The sequence below is a fragment of the Chaetodon auriga genome, chromosome 23, assembly GCF_051107435.1.
Source record: "Chaetodon auriga isolate fChaAug3 chromosome 23, fChaAug3.hap1, whole genome shotgun sequence".
NCBI lineage: Eukaryota > Metazoa > Chordata > Actinopteri > Chaetodontiformes > Chaetodontidae > Chaetodon > Chaetodon auriga.
The window spans coordinates 7,426,676-7,446,223 of NC_135096.1; the positions used below are offsets into that span (position 1 = coordinate 7,426,676).

At 46.5% G+C, this 19,548-nt stretch overlaps 1 protein-coding gene across 3 annotated transcripts in view; it reads right to left on the reverse strand.

Annotated features, from left to right (window-relative positions):
- LOC143315914 (nck-associated protein 5-like) overlaps positions 1-19,548 on the reverse strand; it is a 128,825-nt gene that overhangs the window by 61,971 nt on the left and 47,306 nt on the right. For 2 of the 3 annotated variants that reach the window (XM_076723474.1, XM_076723476.1), the window contains one exon: positions 1,984-2,047. In XM_076723474.1, coding sequence (XP_076579589.1) covers positions 1,984-2,047 — 64 coding nt within the window. Of the gene's footprint in view, positions 1-1,983; positions 2,048-14,342; positions 14,954-19,548 lie in introns of those variants that run through there. The other variant, XM_076723477.1, reaches the window with a different exon arrangement.

The window sequence follows — 19,548 nt, forward strand, 5'->3', positions numbered from 1 at the left end:
CTCCTTGATGCAGCAGTCTCTTTTTCATTTCTATTGAAGAACCGTGCCTGAGCTCCGAAGCCTCCCAGGAATGCCAGAGAGAGAGAGTGCAAGGGGACTCCGACGGGGATAATCCCAATTTCAAATGGAGCTTAGTGCTATCCCCCTCCTCCCTTTCTTCCTCCTGCCCACCCCCTCACCCTCCTCCTGTCTGGCACAGATAACTCATCCCTCTCTCTCTCAACCCCGTGCATGCGCAGACAGCAATTCCCTCTAAAGTAATAATTAGCATGTCATCCACTCGCGTGAGTCTGAGGGCCGAGGCCTTGAGTCGAGTCTCACGGCGCGGCGAATGATATGCTTTTCTCGGGCCACGTTGAGGTCAGAGGATGCAAGGTTAGTGTTGCAGAAGGAGGCGCTGACACACTGAGGTGTAGCCCTGAGGTGCGGACACAGAAACCAAATTACATTATTTACACGTGGGCACCAAAGAGAAGGAAAAAGTGAGCTCAGTGGGAACGCCGAGCAAAGTGGAGCTGGATCCTCTGCCGCTCAGACTGATTTGCCCATTTTCACTTTTTTCTTTGCTCTGGATCAAGTGAACCAAACTAAAGGTGTGAAAGTGACCTGAACTAAACACTTTAGCCACATTTACTCCTATAATCCAACGGGCATCACTACATCCATCTCTGGCTGCTCACATGACTCTGATAGTCATGCAGTGATGCGTATGTCGGGTTCACTGGAGGATGCACGCATTCCATTCATCTACAGTATATCTACAGACTGTGGAAATCAATACTGAGCCTTTGTGCTTCACATACACATGCATAAGCCAGGTGACAGTATGGGAAGAGTCACACAGAGGTCAGGGAGGCAGGAAAGGGGGGAATAAGGAGTTAGAGTCCTAGAAGCGATGACATTCATAAAGTGATGCAGACCTGAAGCATCTAATTATAAAGGAAGGAGTTTCCCTTCTCAGGTAATCCATAATATGCAGCATAACATGTCTCTGGTACACCTTTTGTGTCTAAAATAAGCCTCAATAACAGCAACAATCTGCTGTGTCCTTGAGCAATACACTGAACCTTTGCCCAGCTCCGGGGGGCACTGTTCTGTATCTGACCCCCATGACTTCCTAGACTGTGTGGGGCTGGAAGAAAAAAACAAGCATTCCCCCTTTAGGGATCGATAGAAAATCACACAAAATAGCGTGAAAATCTCATCGAGCATCAGCTCTTGTGTGCTGTTGCTTTAGGCCTGCTGCCACAAAGAGAATCAGAGGCGTCACTGGGGTGCAGTCAAACAGCTGGGCCTGTGGTTAGAGCCTCTGCTCGGAGGCTGCAATCAGCTGAGCTCCGCGTCATCACGTGGTTCAGCTCCTCACCTCCCTTCGGCGCACATGCTGCACGCACATGTCTGATAAATATGCAAACAGATATAAAGACATGAACGCGTGTGTATGCAGATCGCCACCTCCTGAATTCTTTCCCCCTGCTTGCACAAGTTCTCTTGAAAAAGAAGTGAAAGCACAATGTCAGCAATTCCCAGTACGGCTTAGCACAATGTAGTGTTGACAGATTAAGCCCAGGCTTCGGCTTTATAATGTTACACAACCTGACCGTGCACCTGAACGCCTGTTGCTCCTGCAGAAAGTTTATCCAACCGACTGTTAACACAGCATGTCACAATCCGACTAACACAGAGAGAGAGCATTTAATGCTTCGATTCCGCTCGGTGTTGATCATTTTGGACTACATTCGATTGATTTTGTAGAGTCCCAAATGACCTGCTTATGCACACATTTCGCCAGAATCGTCTTTTTTAAGATCAACTGATGAAGTGTTGAGACACTAAAGACTGACTCTGGCCAAAGTGACGGCTTGGCAGAGCTTTACAGTGTGTGTGGGTGTGTGTGTGTGTGTGTGTGTGTGAAGTGAGCATACTGTGGCTTTTTTGGCTTTGCGCAGATTATAGGGGACGAACAGCTCCACTGTACTTTACCATTGTTCCTTCGCTCTTGCTCCGTGCGACTTCCCTCTGCAGGCGAGCCACGGCCAGCTTTTCCCTAAACAGAGAGGAAGGAAGAGAGAAACTAAGGGTGAGTCAACATGTGATCATTGTTTAGTGGGTGACACACATAGTCAGGTCGCAGCCCCGAGACTGACACCAATATTTTTACATTTCAGCCGCACCTATGTGTGAATTTTCTGCTTTTTAACCAGTGTTTGTCCCAGAATGTCAAGAAAAAGCTTCTAAATCAACACTTCTTTCTTCCATCTTTATCTGTCCTTGGCTGCAGAGGAGAAACCTCATGGGCCTGCCAGCAAATCAGCAGATAAAAGGCAACCACACACACACACACACACACACAGTGAGGAGATGGGTCATCCCCTAACCACACAAAACAGAGAGCTCGCAGTTCTGTCCAGACAAAAATAGCTCAGAGGGAAAAAAAGAAAAAAAAAAAAGCAGGGCATCCTTACATGCAGACACACACTCATAGCAGACTCTCTCCCTCACACACACACACACACAAACACACACACGTGAAGCAGGCTAAACAAAGAAATTGACTGTGCACGTCCAATCCGTTTCCCACGTGAGGGCATTCCAGACTTTAATGGGATAAATCTTGGCACACTAGCATGGATAATAAAGAACCCTGTTTTACGGCCTCTCCCGAGGTATCACAACAACTGAAGCACAACAGAAGCACTGCTCCGGGAGATGGGATGTATGCACTGTTTGCTGAAAGCTTGTCAGGCTGCAAGTGTTTTCTTCCAAAGAGTCTGAAAGCACAACAAATGTGGAGGAAAACACCTCCTCTGGCAACGTCGGAAGCTTCACAATCTGCTGGTTCAACAGCAAAAAACATTCATTCTAATGCTAAACACTGCGTTAGCATTCATAAATGGATTATGGGAGTCAACATCATGCATTGACACAAGAGGCACATGAGCTGGCTTATGTCCTCAAATTATTACCCTTAAATACACAGCCAGGTATGCTAATCAGGTTGCTAATTAAGCTAATTCACGCATGAATTAGCAAATATTTAAGGTAAGATGAGACAACTCTTTATTGGCCCTGAGGGAAATTTGTCTTGGACTCCAGTGTTGCTCACGTACAAGAATATGTGGAACAAATGCTACAAAAATGGGCAAAAAAATCACATGAAAACACAGATATTTACAAAAAAAGGAAACAGAGGTAACTCCATCTACTGTGTGTGAGAGGAAAAATGAGGTGTAGCTTTGAAGATCTCGTCAAAGTGTTGTTCTTGGCTTTCTGCACTCACAAGAATACATCACAGACACTCAAAGCCACCTAATATGGGGCCATGGGATCTAATAAAGGAGTGTATACAGCAGACAGCCACAAGTAATCACAGTCACCTGCACATTTCTCACATTTCTGGAGCAGACGCCCAAACCCCATGCCAGCCTCCCCAAAATAACTCATGACTAAAGCCTTCTCGTCGCCTTTGACAAGACATCATTGTTTCTGAGCGGCTTACCTGCCGGGAAAAACCCCAGGTGATTAAGAGGCAGCTGGAGATGTATGGCTGACGGGTGACTCGTCCGTCTGGACTGAGCTACGAGCTAATGCCGCCGTCGGTGGAAGCCATTCCCGCCGCTGCGTCGCCTCTAATGGGAGCAGACTGAATTAGGCAAATCTGAGCCTGGCACGCCGATTGTGAAACACACGGTGCGGCGGTGACAAATCCGGGAGGTAGTCAAGCAAAGTGCCGAGGCTATGAGACAAGGGGGTGTGTTTGGGTGTGTGTTTGCATTAGTGTGTTCGGGCTCATGTGAGAAGTTTGTTTGTTTGTGCATTCGCGATTGTGGGTGTGTGGCTGCTCATTAAAGCGGAGGTGGTTTTATGTGTGCGAGCACTCATTTTTGAAAGTGTGCAACTGCAGGCTGCACACCTGAGACTGACAAATGCGCTCATGTTCCAGTTACACAATGCGTCTCTTCCTATTACAACATACTGTATGCTGCAAGCCATTACACTACCTTGAGAAAAAAAAAGAAACAGGGGAAAAAATGTCTCTGGAACTTCTCATCGCAGATACTGTTTTGTTAAACAGGACTGGCCTGGCATTCCTCCAGTCTGTGTTATGGCTGAGCGTCAGCCCTGTAAGGGGTTAAGTTTCAGGCCACTTATGCACAGGCATGTTCCAGGAGCATTGGAGCATGAGCCAACTGCGCCCGGAGAAAATCATCGCCAAATATAGAGCAATTTGACATTCTGTGTTAAACATAATTATAGCAACTGGCACAAGCGGTAGTCAAAACAGTATTCTAGCGCAAAATGCTCACCGGCGACATTCGGCGTGGAATTACATCATATTTGGACAGAAGTCAAGAGCACGTGAAATTAATCTGCAATATATTCTGCATTGGATGATTAGAGTGACATATTCCGCTCTGTGTTTGTCATTTGCATTTCATTTCCAATCAAGTTGAGATGTTTAGCCAGTTGCTCCAGTCGTAAACTTTTACCAGCTGTGTACACGGGCCTATCAAAATAGCCAGACTGAGCAGTCCAGCCCCGAAGGCTGTTGTGTCAAGGCCTTTATCTCAAGCCATCTCTTGCAGCCGGTTGTTGGACATGCAAAGAGCCATGTTTTAATGGTGCTTGGGAAAAAAAGAGCGAAAACACGCACGTTCCACCAAAAGGCTCAGAGCACAGTTTCCTGTCATTCAATGCCTCATCTTAAAGGATAACCCCAGTTTATTACAACTGCGGTCTCATTTGTGTAGTTGTTTTTTAATGGTTACGAAAACACTGCACTCACCAAAGCAATTGGTGAAATCTGGGACATCGCTGCAAGAAAGTCTCACTGGGCGAGAAACATGAGCGGTCAGACGATCGGCCAGCAGCTTAGCTTTTTCCACATTATGTAAACTTTATTTGGAGGTAAAATCAGAAGTAAGCTCACCCGTAATGACAGCAATAATCCTTCATTGCAAAGGAAAACTGTGAGGAAAAAAATTATGGCAGCTCTAAAAGCACTTTCTGGGGTTTCTTTTCTAACTGTTTGATCATCTCATTTCTTGCGTTTTTACCATTTATTAAAGTGTTAAGGGAAATTATTTTAAAAAAAAAATGATGGCCAGAAGTACAAAGTTAAGACACAAGCTGTAATAAATCAAAATTATACTTTAAAAGGACACTGCAATTAGGAAGAAATCCTTCCGTAGTGGCTGGAAGTTCTGGAGAATTGAGCATACGAGCAATGTATCTCCTCCACTGTGCACACTGTATATATTTCACACTTGACTGTGACTAAATGGGAATTATTTCAGGCTGCAGTCCATGCCTTCATCCTGTACATTCGAGCATGTGATGAAAGCACAAGCTGACAGTTGACCGTGTATACATTCCTCCTCCTCCTCTGCTGTTTTTCTTCCTCTTTGAGCCCCAATATAAAGTTGGCTTGGTGAATTCCAGCAGCCAATCGTGAGCAGTGTCGACGTGGACCTCCGGCGGTTCCCAGTGACCTGGAATCACCTGATAGCACCAGAAGCCTGACTGGCGGGGGGAATCCCGCCGAGCTTCAGTGGAGCAGGCCAAACCAGCTGACAACCCTGTTCTCGAGTGCAACACTAATGTAGCGAGAGGCAAGCATGAGGACATCTGCAGCAATGCCGTGCAACGTCAAACACGTATGAGAATAAACCTGGAATTTAAGGTAAAAATGAACTGATTGGAGCTTTAAACTAAGGCTGATTTTCTTAATTCCATGCGAATGATCACTTTAGAGATGCAGAAGGTTTAGCATATGTTCAGCAGTGATCATAGAGTAAATTTGTACCTCGTCTTGCACACACACACAAGTTTTCTTCTCATATTCTAAGCTCACACCATCTGCTGTCCACCCACACGCACTTTGTACACCTCAAAAATCATTTCCCTTCTCTTCACATGCAACTCCAGCGGCATCAAAAGCTCTACATCCCTTCCTCCGAGGTATGACAGCACAGCGCAGAGTGATCATGACACCAGCCTTGCTGCATTCACGGCGGCTCAACCGCGTTTCCTCCGCACATTCTCCCCCTGCTCAGACACTGTGTAAACCCCTCTCACGCTTCTTCCTCCCGCTTGCGTTGAGACAACGTGTCGGCTGTTTGCTTCAGAGCGTTACAGCGGCGGCGGCATGCAAAGACACGATCTGTCAGGGCTGAGGGAGGATCAATCAGGCCGACAGCATTTGCCAACCTGAGCTGACATGTTGGACGCATGTGCTTTGAACTGCATTGTGGGAGGCAGGCGTTTAGCTGTGTTTTCATCACTGTTATCATGGCTCCTCCATACAGGTGGTTTAATCCATTGTACATTGTTTGCTGTTAAGCACATAATGAAAGAGAAAAAACTGCTGCTCTTGCGTTTTGGCTTCCTATTTCCCTCGCAGTGCTGCACACCATCTTATTATCAAGCGTGGTTAATCTGTCCTCTGAAGAGAAAGATGTTAACAGATTAAACGCCACGTCATTCTGCTGAAGTTACTCATGCCGGCATAAATGCACGCATCTTTACAATATTGTCATCGAGGTTTACAGCAAGCAAAACATTTCAAGCGCTCTGAACCTCAATTGTACACAGAGTGGCCGGGAGGGATGCATAAATGTTTGGATGAGAGCAGAGCTGCCATGCATTTATGTATTAGCGTCTGCACTCCTGCTGGGTTAAGAGCTCTGATATGCACGCAATCCCCGTGGCACACATAGGGCATCCTGTTCAGAGGCTACATTTTGGCTCGGACTCCGGACCGGTCATTCCCATCCTTAATCCTCCTACGGCTTGTGTTATGTAACCTTCTGCACCGATCCAAAATTTCACCCCAGCACCCAGTACGGGACAATGGGCTTACCGAGGCGTTTGATAAGTTATAACATCCAACCCAGCCTGACAGGAAAACAGAGTTACAACTGCCAGGAGGCTGAAGTCGAGATGGGATGAAAAATGACTATGTCGACTTGGGGCTTCTAAAAATATCCAAATTTACATTTTTAGATCAAAAACAGCCTTTATGACCTGACACACCACATGGTTTGCTGCACAGAAGCATCTGGAAAGTCTGTTCGGACAAGGGCAGGCAGGCGCTTTCAAAAAATACTTGGCAGGTGATTGGATGAACCATCTGTCTATCACCGTTCATCACGGGCTAACTTCAAGCAATCACATTAACCAAACTGCCATTGTTGTTTTTTAACAGTCACTTCTCATGCTGTCATCACACCTGCCAGTAGTTCCTCATGAGATGCCGATTGGTCCGAAACTTGAACATGGTTTGATCCTTAATTTATCCTTTAAACATACACAGTGTCCCACCTCATCATCTTGTAGTAATCCCTGTATTAATAACATCAATAAAGTGGTGTTTCCTTCAGAATTTAATCAGTCTTTCTGCAGTCACCAAATACCAAGATGACATCAAAATCAGCCTCAGCCCTCAGTGTAAACACTTTCATCTGTTACAAGCATCTGAGGGGTGAGGTTTGCACATCTGTGACCGTTCATTTGGTCCCAATGCATTAGGTAAGTCCAATCAATCACCAAGAGCGCCATCGTGGATGCCGAACAGCGGCTTGACCTGCGCCTGTTCTCACTGCCTCACCCACAGCTGGTTCCTGACCCCCCCCGTCTCCACGCCATGGACCCCGTCTGCACCGGAGGGCGGCGGAAAAACAGGAGCCACATGTCAGCACCCCACACACCCAACCACCCAGCCAGCCAGCCAGCCAGCCAGCCAGCCAGCCAGCCAGCCAGGCACAATGAGCCTTACCTCACCACGGCAGACCATCAATTATTGACGAGGTGAAATGTGATGAGGTTCAACTGTGAGCACACAAAGAACACACGCCTTTTCATGCTGCCATGTGGCCTCGAAATTCTTTACTGTACATTTTTTTCTCCATGCTTTGAAGAAAATCTATCGCATTCTTTTCTCAGAAATGTTTTTATGTGATTTTTGGGGCACAAAATGCATGTCGGATCACATTTACATGCATAATCACTATGAACTGGACAATGATTTGCTGCGATGCAAAAAAAGCTGATTATAGTGGTGATGTGCGTCATCCCAAACACCCTGACATAATTTCACCCTTATTCATGCTTCCTCTGAATGTATTAAGTTGTGTACCGGACTTTGTTTGGACACGTGTGCTCCGCAATGAGTAAAGCAGTCAAACAGGTTGAGATGATCAAGATTAGCAAGATTTAGCCAAAGTCAACAACGTGTTGAACGCTCCAAGATGTTGATGTGCGCTTCAGGGATAATACCGAGCCCTCAGTGGTTTTACGAGAGTCTCAGCTCTGGATATCTTAATTGCATTTTCATATCATACCAAAACAGGCAGCCGTACTGCAGGTTTTGACAGGATGGACTGACATTTTCTCAGAGATCATGATTGATGGATGCAATCCTCAGAACATGTAAACAACTTGTGGAAATTGTTTGCAGAATCAAAGTCAGGGTAATGATTTAAATAGATCATTCTGCAGGCCAAGATCAGATCAAATGCATGCACGGCAGCTCCAAACTTCTGAAGCAGCAAAAATCAGACATGAGGAATCCTCTGAGACTCCCCCTGAGCTCTGAGGAATGCTCTCGCCAAGCGTGGATTACCCCTGCCTGACTGTCTGTCTCCCTAAATGTTTTCTTATTCTGCGAGCAGGGCCCTGACCTCAATTGTTTCCAAGCCACAGACGCATTCCTGTCCAGACGAAACGAAACATTGCGGATGAGCAGATGTGCTTTAAAAATGGCTGCAGCACCCGCCCGCCTGTCTGCTGCGAGGGTTTACTCACCAGCACGGCTCATGAAGAATGAAGACGGAGCTAGACGCGAGCACACGAGGGGCAACTCATGAGCACATGCATGAACACACATGTACAAACACACTGGCAAAGATATGCAGAGACGTGCATACACACATACACACGCACGATTTTGAATCTTTTATGTCCAAATCATAAAAGAGAGATGACTCCAAACTGAAAAGATGCACTGTTGCTGGACCTGAACAACCACAGACACAATGAAGGAAGATGCTGATACACAGCAAGAAAGCAAGAGATGGAGAGGAAAAAAAACCCCTTCAGACATTCCTTGTTTTGAAATTGAGCTTATCAAAAGGCATTCCCAGCCACACGCTCACATGCCAACAGGTAATAATCCCGAGTGTGTGTTTAAGTTTTTCCAGTAACGCTTGTCTCGCTTGAGTCACACACTCTTGCACATAATTGAGTTTAAGTAAAGCACCCTTCACACTGGACTACAATTACCTCATGATTTAGGAGTTTACCTGTTTTCGCGAGGTGCATTCAGACATCGTAAATAAAGCCTGCTTTTTTTGGGACTGTTTCATAGTTCTGCCAAGATACATGTAAACACCTTGGCAGATCTGCGTACAGAAGGATGTTAACGCCGGGGTGTGCTTGAAATGATTAGGTTGGACGCCAAAAGCCAACGTTTTTATACCTGCTCCGAAAACAAAGGCGGCACGGAACTCCTGCCATAACAGAGAGAGGCAAGATGCAACAAATTGTGCAAATGGGGATAATGGCAGAAACTTTTGAACTTGAACTTGAGAGAGAAGGTGCAATCCTGCATCCCTTTCATCTCCGCAGACATAGCCAAAAGCAGCGCAAAGATTCAGATTGTTTGCTTCTGAAAGTGACAGAAAGCCTCCCTAGTTCCGGCCTTTATGCCTTTTGTACCATCAATTGATTGCACCTCATATCTCACACTAAAAATCGAAGCTGACTGGTCGACGGTTGATTCAACTTCCTGTACGAAGGTTTTTGTATTGTCATAATCCTATATTAATGGCATGCTAATTGGCAAGATGGTAAACATTTAGTTTCATGGTATTATAAAGCTCAATATTGTACTTCAGCAGTAAAAAATAAAAAAGGCACACACAGACTTTAGGTAAGTCACACGTTTCATCCATTGTTCTGTTCTTATTTCACACCCTGGCTGGCCCAGGTTGAAGTAATTGGGGAACAGGGACTCATTTACTACTGTACCGTAACACTAGAAGGTTCTGCTGACTCATGGAGACTGTGCAAAAGGCTAAAGGGTGTTTTACACCGGCTGTCAACACATCGTTTTCAGAGAGGCAGGCAAACAGAAGTCCTTTATAGAGGCAGACAAATGGCCGGTTCGCATACAATAGAAACAAAGGTAGGGTAAATAGAAGCACTCGAACCACGGGGCTGTCATCTCTACTGCTGTCACCCCTCGGTGCATGTGTGTATGTGAGTACAAGTTGCTGGGCAGCAGCTGCAGTAGTCCCATTAACATGGATGTGCTAATTCTGAATTTGTGCTCTGGTCTAAGAATCGTACATTCAGTTTCATCTGTTGCATCACTAGATTTAGATTTGCCTCAAGTCCCCTTGATAGACCTGATAGACCTGAAACTTCTCCAAACACTAGCTGATGACTGACTTATCAGTCCAGTTTCGGGGCGGTTTGTGTCAGGAAGAAAAAATGGAAAATGTGTGCCCACGTACACACATTTCATAGATTTAATTTAGTGGCTATTTCACACACTGCCATGAGACTGTGTTGGACATAAAGAGTTTTGCTAACTTCTCCTACTTGTCAAAGGAATATTGCCATAGAATTCCCGTTCTGGGGCTCTGCCATGCTGGTCATAAAGTAATTAAAAGTTACTGCGCTCATTACAATTCACCAAATGGCTAAAAGAACTTAAATGCAACAAGAGAGGTGTTTGAGAAAAGAGTTTTACAGCATGAAGGTGAGCTTCTCCAGCAGCCTCTGTCCATTTCCTTTCCAGCTGTGCCAACACCTCCAGCCACTGGACGAGGTCCCGAATGCTTCACTCGCTATTATCTGATGATTTACAGCCAAGATAGCGGGGAGCTGAAGTTTGTTGACATTCCCCGCCCGGCGCAACCTCAAATACGGCACTGACCAGCTTTGCGACCTCGCAAACGGCTCGTATCGCCGTAACAGAGGCAGAAATATGAAGTGAGGGCTCACAAAGTGGGCTTTGATCTGAAAACGTGTGACATGCATGCGACTGTGAAAGTGTGTCAGCGTCAAGGCGCCGTAGAGCAAACAAGGACAGCACCATATTATCTTGTAAACTGTTGGCATGCATGACGATGACCTAAAAAACAAATCCAATGTGGGGATTGTTTTTTTTTTTTTTTTTTTTTTCAATAACCGAAACACTGGTGGATTTTCTGAGGCATGCATACGAGAGATATAAACAAAAGCTTTTATGAAGAGAAACAAAGGTTTATGTTTGCAAGCCAAGTTACTCCAACTGCCATAATACAAGGGGAGGTAATATTTTAAGTCAGTTCTGACTGGAAAACATCCAGCTTAAACGCAGTGGATGCAAAATCAGCCCACGAGGCTTCGCACCTTGGTGAACTCACATGGAGCATGTTCATCCATTCAGAAACCACAAAAATGCTCCGTCCCTAATGACATCACTTAACAGTCAGCGAGGGTGTCTGGGCAAAGCTTTGTCTCCAGGCAAAACAGTCAGTGCATGCAATAAGCCATTGATAGCTACCAAATAAAAGCCTTTTATTGGTTATAAATTGTGTCGGACCATTAAATTTTATGTTTTTCCTGAGTGACATTACTCCAAGTTAAGCCAACAGGAGACATAGAAAAAAAAGACATCTGATAGTCCCATTTTTCTGGATTTCCAACTTGTTAGCATTCGGTGAAACACAAAGCAGGAGACGTCAGCGGGAATGCGATGTGTTCTGGCTCTCTGAATCAAAAAATGTGCAGGCTGGCAAAACGTCAAAACCCTTTATTGAGCATGATGTATTTGCAAAAACAGGTTCACGCCAGCCCAGAGGAGCTCTGCAGGACTGTTTTTAGAGTTCCCACGTGCTGTTCGTGGGGGAAGATAAATGTAGAGCAGGCTAAGGGGAGGAATGCATTCAAAGCACCCTTAATTGAGCTGGATGGCCTGCAGTCACAGCAGCAGAGCCTCTCAACAAGGCTGGTGAGATCCTGAGATGTGCCTCACACGTACACATCATTAAACTGCTTTGGCTCATGGCTCCACGGTACCAGTGAACACTGCAGAGACAGTGGGAATTATATGGGAAAGTTGTCTGGAAGGAGCCCCCCCCCCCCCCCCCCCCCTTCAAAATGAAAGTCCCCTGGCTGTCAATGAAGGGGAAGTGCTCCCATGCTGAGGCCCACTGGGCCAGCCATTGAACAGGGGAACATTCCTCAGTAATTCAGTTTGACCTGAACCCAAAATGCTCGCTGAGGGTCACCGAATACAGAGCGCCACATACAGGGAGGAGACGAGAGGGGAGGAGGAAAAGTTGGGAAAATCGGATGTAGAGGAGTGAGAGGCAAAGTGATGGACAAGAGATGGAAGGTTAAAAGCACACATGTCAGTGATCTGCTGGAGCGGTCTTAATTTTGTCGACTGGGCTGGTGTTTAGAGGAACTGTTATCACTCTAGTGATGCCAACTGGCATCCAAAATATCCCAGTATGCAAATCCTCTTCAAACTGATGAACTTCTCACATCTCTTTGGAGGGAATTAGCTTTGGTATCATACAATTTACAATAACGTGTCAGCCGTGCGGGACTCCGGCCAACATCTGCCATTCCACTCGAACATGCAGCAAGTGTGCCCGTCTCGTGACTTTTAAATCAAAACTGCTTAAATGTAGGACGCATGATGTTGTAATGGAACGTGTTGGTAAAACAAGAGCATGGCAGCAGGGGAGGAAATAATAATGTGGAGAAATGGTTGCAGTGTAGCGTGGTTGGGATGGAGAGAATTACAGTTTTAATTCTATAAAATCAAATCCCTCCACTTGGCAATCCTCTTATCCAGTAATCCCCAGGTAGGTTTCAGAGGGCAGCAGGCTCAAACTGCCCAGTGCAGCAACACATCTGCCCTGGTGGTGGGATGATATCGCCGGCTGCTGCTCTGCTCCCAATAAAGTCTTTAAATGGACACTAAATAGAAACTGGACCAAACAGCTGAACTGGAGCCACTGGTAATGGCGATTGCTCTTGTACATGCTGTCCACAAACAGGACGATTCCCACTTACAATGCATGCAAACAGTACATTGAGTGCTTGATGTGATGCATATAGTGCAGTCATGGAAAAGAGAAGCTTCCAAAACACTAGTTCTCAAGGGAGGTTAAATATAACATGCTTGTTGTTGATGCCATTTATTGTTGCTTCTTCCCTCACTTAGATTGGCACCATCCAATGGTGTTTCCACTTATAAAGCATCCACTGCATGGCAGCTGCTATTTTTTGCTCTCACGTTGGGAAGCACCAGTTCCCAGGGCAAAGAAAAACTCAAACTCAAAAAAAAAAGGGGCAGAGAATGGCATTTCTCTCTGGAACTTTGACAACACCAGAAAAGAGAGTGATGATACCTCCCATACTCTCCCAAGCTCTCGTTTTCATGTTCCCTTGCAGTTCTGTTTTTAGAGATAACAAATCCAGCTAAAAATATAAGGCCGGTGTCCAGAATCCCGCATTTGGCATCCTTGGCGTGGAGGTTGCAAGCATCCGAGCCCCTAAATATGGCTGAGTATGAGGAAAGACCCCTGACCTGCCGTGACTTTGACATATGGACACTGCAGCACTTCACGCCACATTAATAAGGATCCGCTGAGACGCTGATCATAACAGAGAGGCTGCATCCCCATAATCCATACTCTCCAGCATTTGGCTGGATCCACACCCAGTTCAAAACCAGTCATTTCAGTGAGGGATTAGTGGGTAGAAAATCTTAATCTGCCTGAGAGAGAGAGAGTATAGAGAAAGAAAAGGAGCACTGGGAAGAAAAACATGCATTCCTGCACATACAAATCCCCTGCAATGCTCAATTGTTTCACCTCTGCTTAAACGGCGGGTATCCGTTTCCTTCTGTTATCAATCAGAATCAAAGTGTGCCCGGCCCCATGCTGTTGCCACTAGCAACAGGACACGCGAATCCCCCTACAACTGGCTAATCGGGCTCAGTGCAAATCAGACATCATCCCCTGCACATGTGTACAGTGCTGCTATATGAAATATGATCCCTCCTCTGGGGGTTATTAGGAAAATTGCAGCTCAGGACAAAGTAAAGACGGCTGAAGGAGGTGCAGCCTCGGAGAAAAAAAAAAAAAAAATCATTAAGCCTTCCAGAATGAGGCACGAGCAAAACCTGAGTGTGCATGTATTCTTTTGACAACATAAGCACCCCAAGCAAGGATAACGCACATCATTCAACAAGACAGTGTGAAGCTTGAAGCATTTACAGAATCAAGGATGCAGTTTTGTCATGTCATCTATGCTGACGACTGTCCGCTCCTTACCCTGGTGGAGATGCAGCATCCTGGTGCATTCAGAGGACACACATGGTAATCCACCAGCACGCTTTCCTCCTGCTCTCCAGCTGCTACCCACTGATCCCGCAGACGATAAAGTTTACATCCACAATGCAGCACTGCCGGCTCTACGCTGCTCCCTCCCTGCCTACTTGACTGAGACCAAACTGCCTCTCCTCCACTCCTCTGTTCCTCCAAGCACTCAAAATCCTTCCTTCCTTTTCTCCTCTCCTGCTCCTCGTCGCTGCTGTCCTCTACCCTCCCTGTCTCCCTCAATCTGGCAACATGCGTTCACTCTCCCGACGCTGCTTCCCTCTCCTCTTTCCTTCCTTCACGCTACATACGCTCTCCCTCTGCGCTATGCTTTCTCTCACTAACCCACACGCTCGGAGGCTCCTCTTCACACACACGGCGCTGTGTGCCTCCCCTCCGCCCACCCCGCCTCCAGGCTTTATCTCTCCTCAGAATATTTCTCTCCTCAGTCTGTCTCCGCTTCTATCTCCCTCTCTGTCACTGTGTCTCTCTCCAGCTCTCTGACTGCGTCCCTCCTCCTCGGGCTTTGCGGGACGTTTAACATGTGTTCAGGGAGACGGCTGCTCTGCTGCCTCTCTGAAGGTGGCTCTTTCCTCAGGGGAGGAGAAGCGAGGTCGGGGTGGGGGTTTGCACAGAGGAGGAGGAGTTTTTTTTGGGGGGGTGACAACAGTGTCGAGGGGGGTTTAACTCCAGCAAGGGGACGTGAGGAGGCAAGAGGCAGCCGGCTTGTGATGTTCTACCAAACTGGGCTCTTTCAGTACAGAGAAAGAGGCAGAAATGGTGACAGAGAGGACATGTGAAGACAAAAGAATGAGAGATCAAACAACAAAAAGAAAGACTACCTTCACAGGAAAGGTCTCAGTGATCTTAAAATGAACTAGGTGTGATGTGTCCAGCCACACTTGAAGGCAAACGTGATGAAGATAAAGATAAAGAGTGACCTTTGAAGGTCATCAAGAGGGACAAAATGCAAAAGTGCTGCACTTGGCAGTCCACATAAAAAGTGATGGAAGAAGCAGAAGTTCAGATCCCGCTCCACCTGGTCAGTCAGTGCGTAAAGCGGCTGTGGTTGCTGAATTGTACATTTTGAAAAGCAAGTAACAATGGTCAGCCCCCCAATTCCAGAGTCAGAGAGGTCTGGAGATGGTCGGCTTCAGATGCTGCGACAAATAGTTTGTTTGCAGAATTTAAAAGCAGATCTTTCTCACTGTGTTTTGGCTCTCCGTCCACACTGAGCCAACATTCCTGAAACCCAAAAAGTGAGCTTTTACGAAACAATCTCCGGGTTGATAGATGTGAAAACTCTGGCAGCGCTGAGCTTTTGGAAAACAACTCCGAGGAAAGAAAGAGAGGGCACTGACAAAAGACAGCGAGGGACAACCGAGGAAGAGATCAAGATCAAGAGAGCGAAGGACAGAATCTGAAAGCCAGAGGGGGAAAAAAGAGAAAGAGAAGTGCTTGGGTTTGCCCGGGCCCAGCGACGGACCAGGCTCCAGCCCATCTGCCGCAATCACAATCAGTCTCAGCTGAATGGCTGTGACAAACTGCAGCCTGGAGCCCACAACCTCAACCAGGCAGGACGCCTGCAAGGGCTGAGGGAGATGAGAAGGGGGGATGAAGAGGCAGATGAGGAGGGGGGGGCACCCTCTATTGTCTGCTCCCCAATAGGACCAGTGCGAGAGGGGGCGGGCACCGGAGGGGTGAAAGGGGGAATTAAAAGGGTCCCGGTGACAGGAGCTCAGTTAAAGAGGGGAAAGAAAGGACGGGGCTGACTTAGAGCCGGGGCCATCGCTGCCACTTTGCCCCACATTCACTGTCACTAATGTCCTAAATGAACAATGACACTAACCATGTGAGAAAATTAGTTTGCCGGGGAATGGAAGGAGGCGGGTGGGGGAGGCTGGAAAACTTCAAGTTGAGGGAAGGTGGAGCGTGCAGGGATGAGTTGTCACTCAGAGCGTTTGGAAGTCGATTATTTCATGCAGTGCGTGGAAATCTGGCGTCACCCAGCAGTGATCATAAAAAATTGACACGTCCTGTCACGTCCTCGTTATCAGTATCCCGTAAAAGCTGGCGTCCGCGTTCCCATTTGTCATCATAAAACTCATGATTCATGACGCCCGATTATTGCATATATGAACAAAATGTCACGCAGGGGGTAATTGTGTTTATCATAAGCGCAGCTGTCTCACAGGGAAATCTGAATACAGAGCGAGCGTGATTCGATTCTACGAGCAGGTGGTCACCAATTAGACACCATTGTCCCATTTGGATAAAAAAAGACTAATGGACGGCTGAGTCAGCACTAACACATACATATGCAGCATAATCAAGAAATATTGAAGGCGGTGTTCCATTCTAATTCAATGAAGAGCGAGCAAACCGTTGAGCGATGGCTCTGGTCCGCAAATAGACATCAGAGCTGGGTCGCAGTGGTGTTTGGTATCTAAAGAGAAGAAGTCTGTCCTTCCTTTAACTGCATAATTAGTGTTGGGGTGTGTCTGCACATAATACCGCCCCATACATGCATGGGGGCATAAGCTCAACAAGCATGATTATGCCCATTTATGTGCATATAGATGTGATCCCATGTCTGTATTTGTAATATTCACACAACTATGAGCGCATGCATGAGTGTGTGTCGGCTCTGTGTGCTGAGTGATCTGCTGAGCTCATTAAGGCGCTGCTTATTGCTCTGCCAGGGGTGTCAGTGACAGATTCCACTGTTTGGAAACACTCGGCCGCCCACACAGCCAGCCTGGCTCCACCACTGTCACACACACACACACACACACACGCACACACACTCAGGCTAGGTTAGCATTCCACAGGGAGGAGGTGGGGGGTGTAGGGAGGGAGACAGGACGGTGCTGGGACAGTGGCTGGAGGGACGGCGGGTCGATATGGATTTGTAATGGGGTGCAGGGTGGTCTGAGGGCAGGGGATGCTCGTGCTTGTGGTTGCGCGTGTCTGTGAGTGTATGTTTGCGCACACAGATGGAACGTGTGAGCGTAGGCACCTTTGAACTGCGACGCAGAGCGGCCGGGTTAAAGGGATGCTCGTGGTTGTGGTAGTATGTGTGCAGTGGTGGAAGAAGTATTTACTCCTTCCACCACTGAAGTGAAAGTAGCAATTCAACAATGCAAAAATACGATTACAAGTAAAATCCTGTTACTTTATGTACATTGTATTTTGGGGAGCTCGTGTGGTAGACTGACTTCACTTTAGGAGGATAAAAGTATCAACAGAATGTAGTTATGCAGAGGGATCTGGTCCTAGATTAGCAAATCAAATGTGGGCAAGAATCTAATGTTTGCCTTTCAATTAGCAAAATTCATGAGAAAATTTAGGATGTGCTTACCTGTCAGTTCCTAGCGTTGTCCTTTTCCCCTTTCCCTTCGTGTTATTTGTCTGTCTGTCCGTCCCCTTGTCTGTCTAAGGCTGGGCATGACCTCCTCCACTCTCTGCTGTCTCTTGCCTAATTCACCTGTGCACCTGCTCTGCACCAGGCTCATCAGACCAGCAGTATAAAAGGCTGGCTTTCTTCCACTCTGGTTACCAGTACATCCTAATCCCTCTCGTGTTAAGAGTGTGTATTGGAAAGTCATAAATAGTTGAATCTATCTTAATTCCCCAGGACTGCGGTCAAGTTGGATTTTGTTTTTACTTTTTACGTTCTGCCACACAAATGGCGGCCAATCTCATTTATTTAATTCTCTAATGTAGATTTTTACCAGGTGATAATTTTGGACCCTGAGTAGATGTCCTTATTGCTCCGTGTGTATGATTGTACAAACATCCTGTCAGTGGAAGGTCCAGGGCTCCAGCCATCAGCCACACTTTGCCTCCATGACATTAATCCCCTGCAGCTTGACCACAGATGAGTGACCACAAGCGGACCAACTTGAGCTCATTACCGGACCAGTCCGCCGTCTAGGTGTGTGTTCTGAGGCAGACATTAATCACACAGGAGGAGAAGAAGGGAAAAACTTTGTTTCCTTCCCGTCTCTGCAGCACCCTAAAGACGATTAACATGTACGCGGTGTTTAAGCTTAAACATGCTTCTGAGAACAGCTATTTAATGTCTGATACAACTGAGGAAAAGTAACGGGTGTAAAATCATTTGGAAGCACATCAGAGGTACCTGGGTGGTTACAATCCATCCAGGAGATATTTAGCTGTCAACATGGCTAGACTCTTTTTGGGAGAGCGGCGGGGGCGGGGTGGGTTCGGCATCAAGACGAGCAAAGGAAATGCCGAGCTGTAGACAGGCAGCGTGTTTGTTTACCCAACACAAGCCCGCTCAGGATCCGCATAGCTCAAAGCGGCAAACGCCCAGACAGATGCAGATCACATGATGGGTCACGCTGAACTACAAAGAGCCCCCCTCCAGAAACTGTGTGTGTGTGTGTATGTGTGTGTGTCATTTAACTTCTGTGTGGCAAGATGAAGTGTGTAATACAATGAAAGCGATAATGCACCTCCGTCATGTTTCATTAAGCGGGGGGATGGGGGCGGAACGACAGTCAGGATGGTGGTCCGGCGAGACATCATCAGCAGGCGAGACTTTCCTCAAGAAATGCTCAAAAGCAATCGAGAGTGGAATGAGCAGGATTAACGCCGATGGAGTTAATCTTTAATTAATCTTCAGCAAATCTGAAAGAATTCACTTTAAACATTCCTTGTGTGATTACGGTAAACAAGTGGGGCTATTATGCTGTTCTCTATCTCACACAAGTGGTACTGGTGGTTCAAAATTACCACCGCAAAAGCTTGTTGTTTCCTGTCACAAGGAGGTCCACAAGTATTTGTTCATTTCAGTGCTGAAAGGAGCTCCATCCATGCTGACATTTGTTTGACAGTCATGTTCGCCAAAGCTCTACGTAGTAGCACTTTATTGATGTTTAAATGCAATGATTTTAATAATAGAGCCATAAAGCCTTCCTGTTTTGTGCTGTAGAGCTACCAAGCCCGTCTACAGCCCTGGAAAATGGAGTGTACTCCCCAATAAAGATGCTTCCAATACCTGCAGTGTCTCACAATCAGACAGATATGTTATGAATTTCACAAATTTTCATCCCTTTCCTGTTTCCTCCGAGAGATGAGAGGATGTTTTCCAAACAGAGCTGGAGGTAAATAGCGTGGATGCATCCACTGTGAC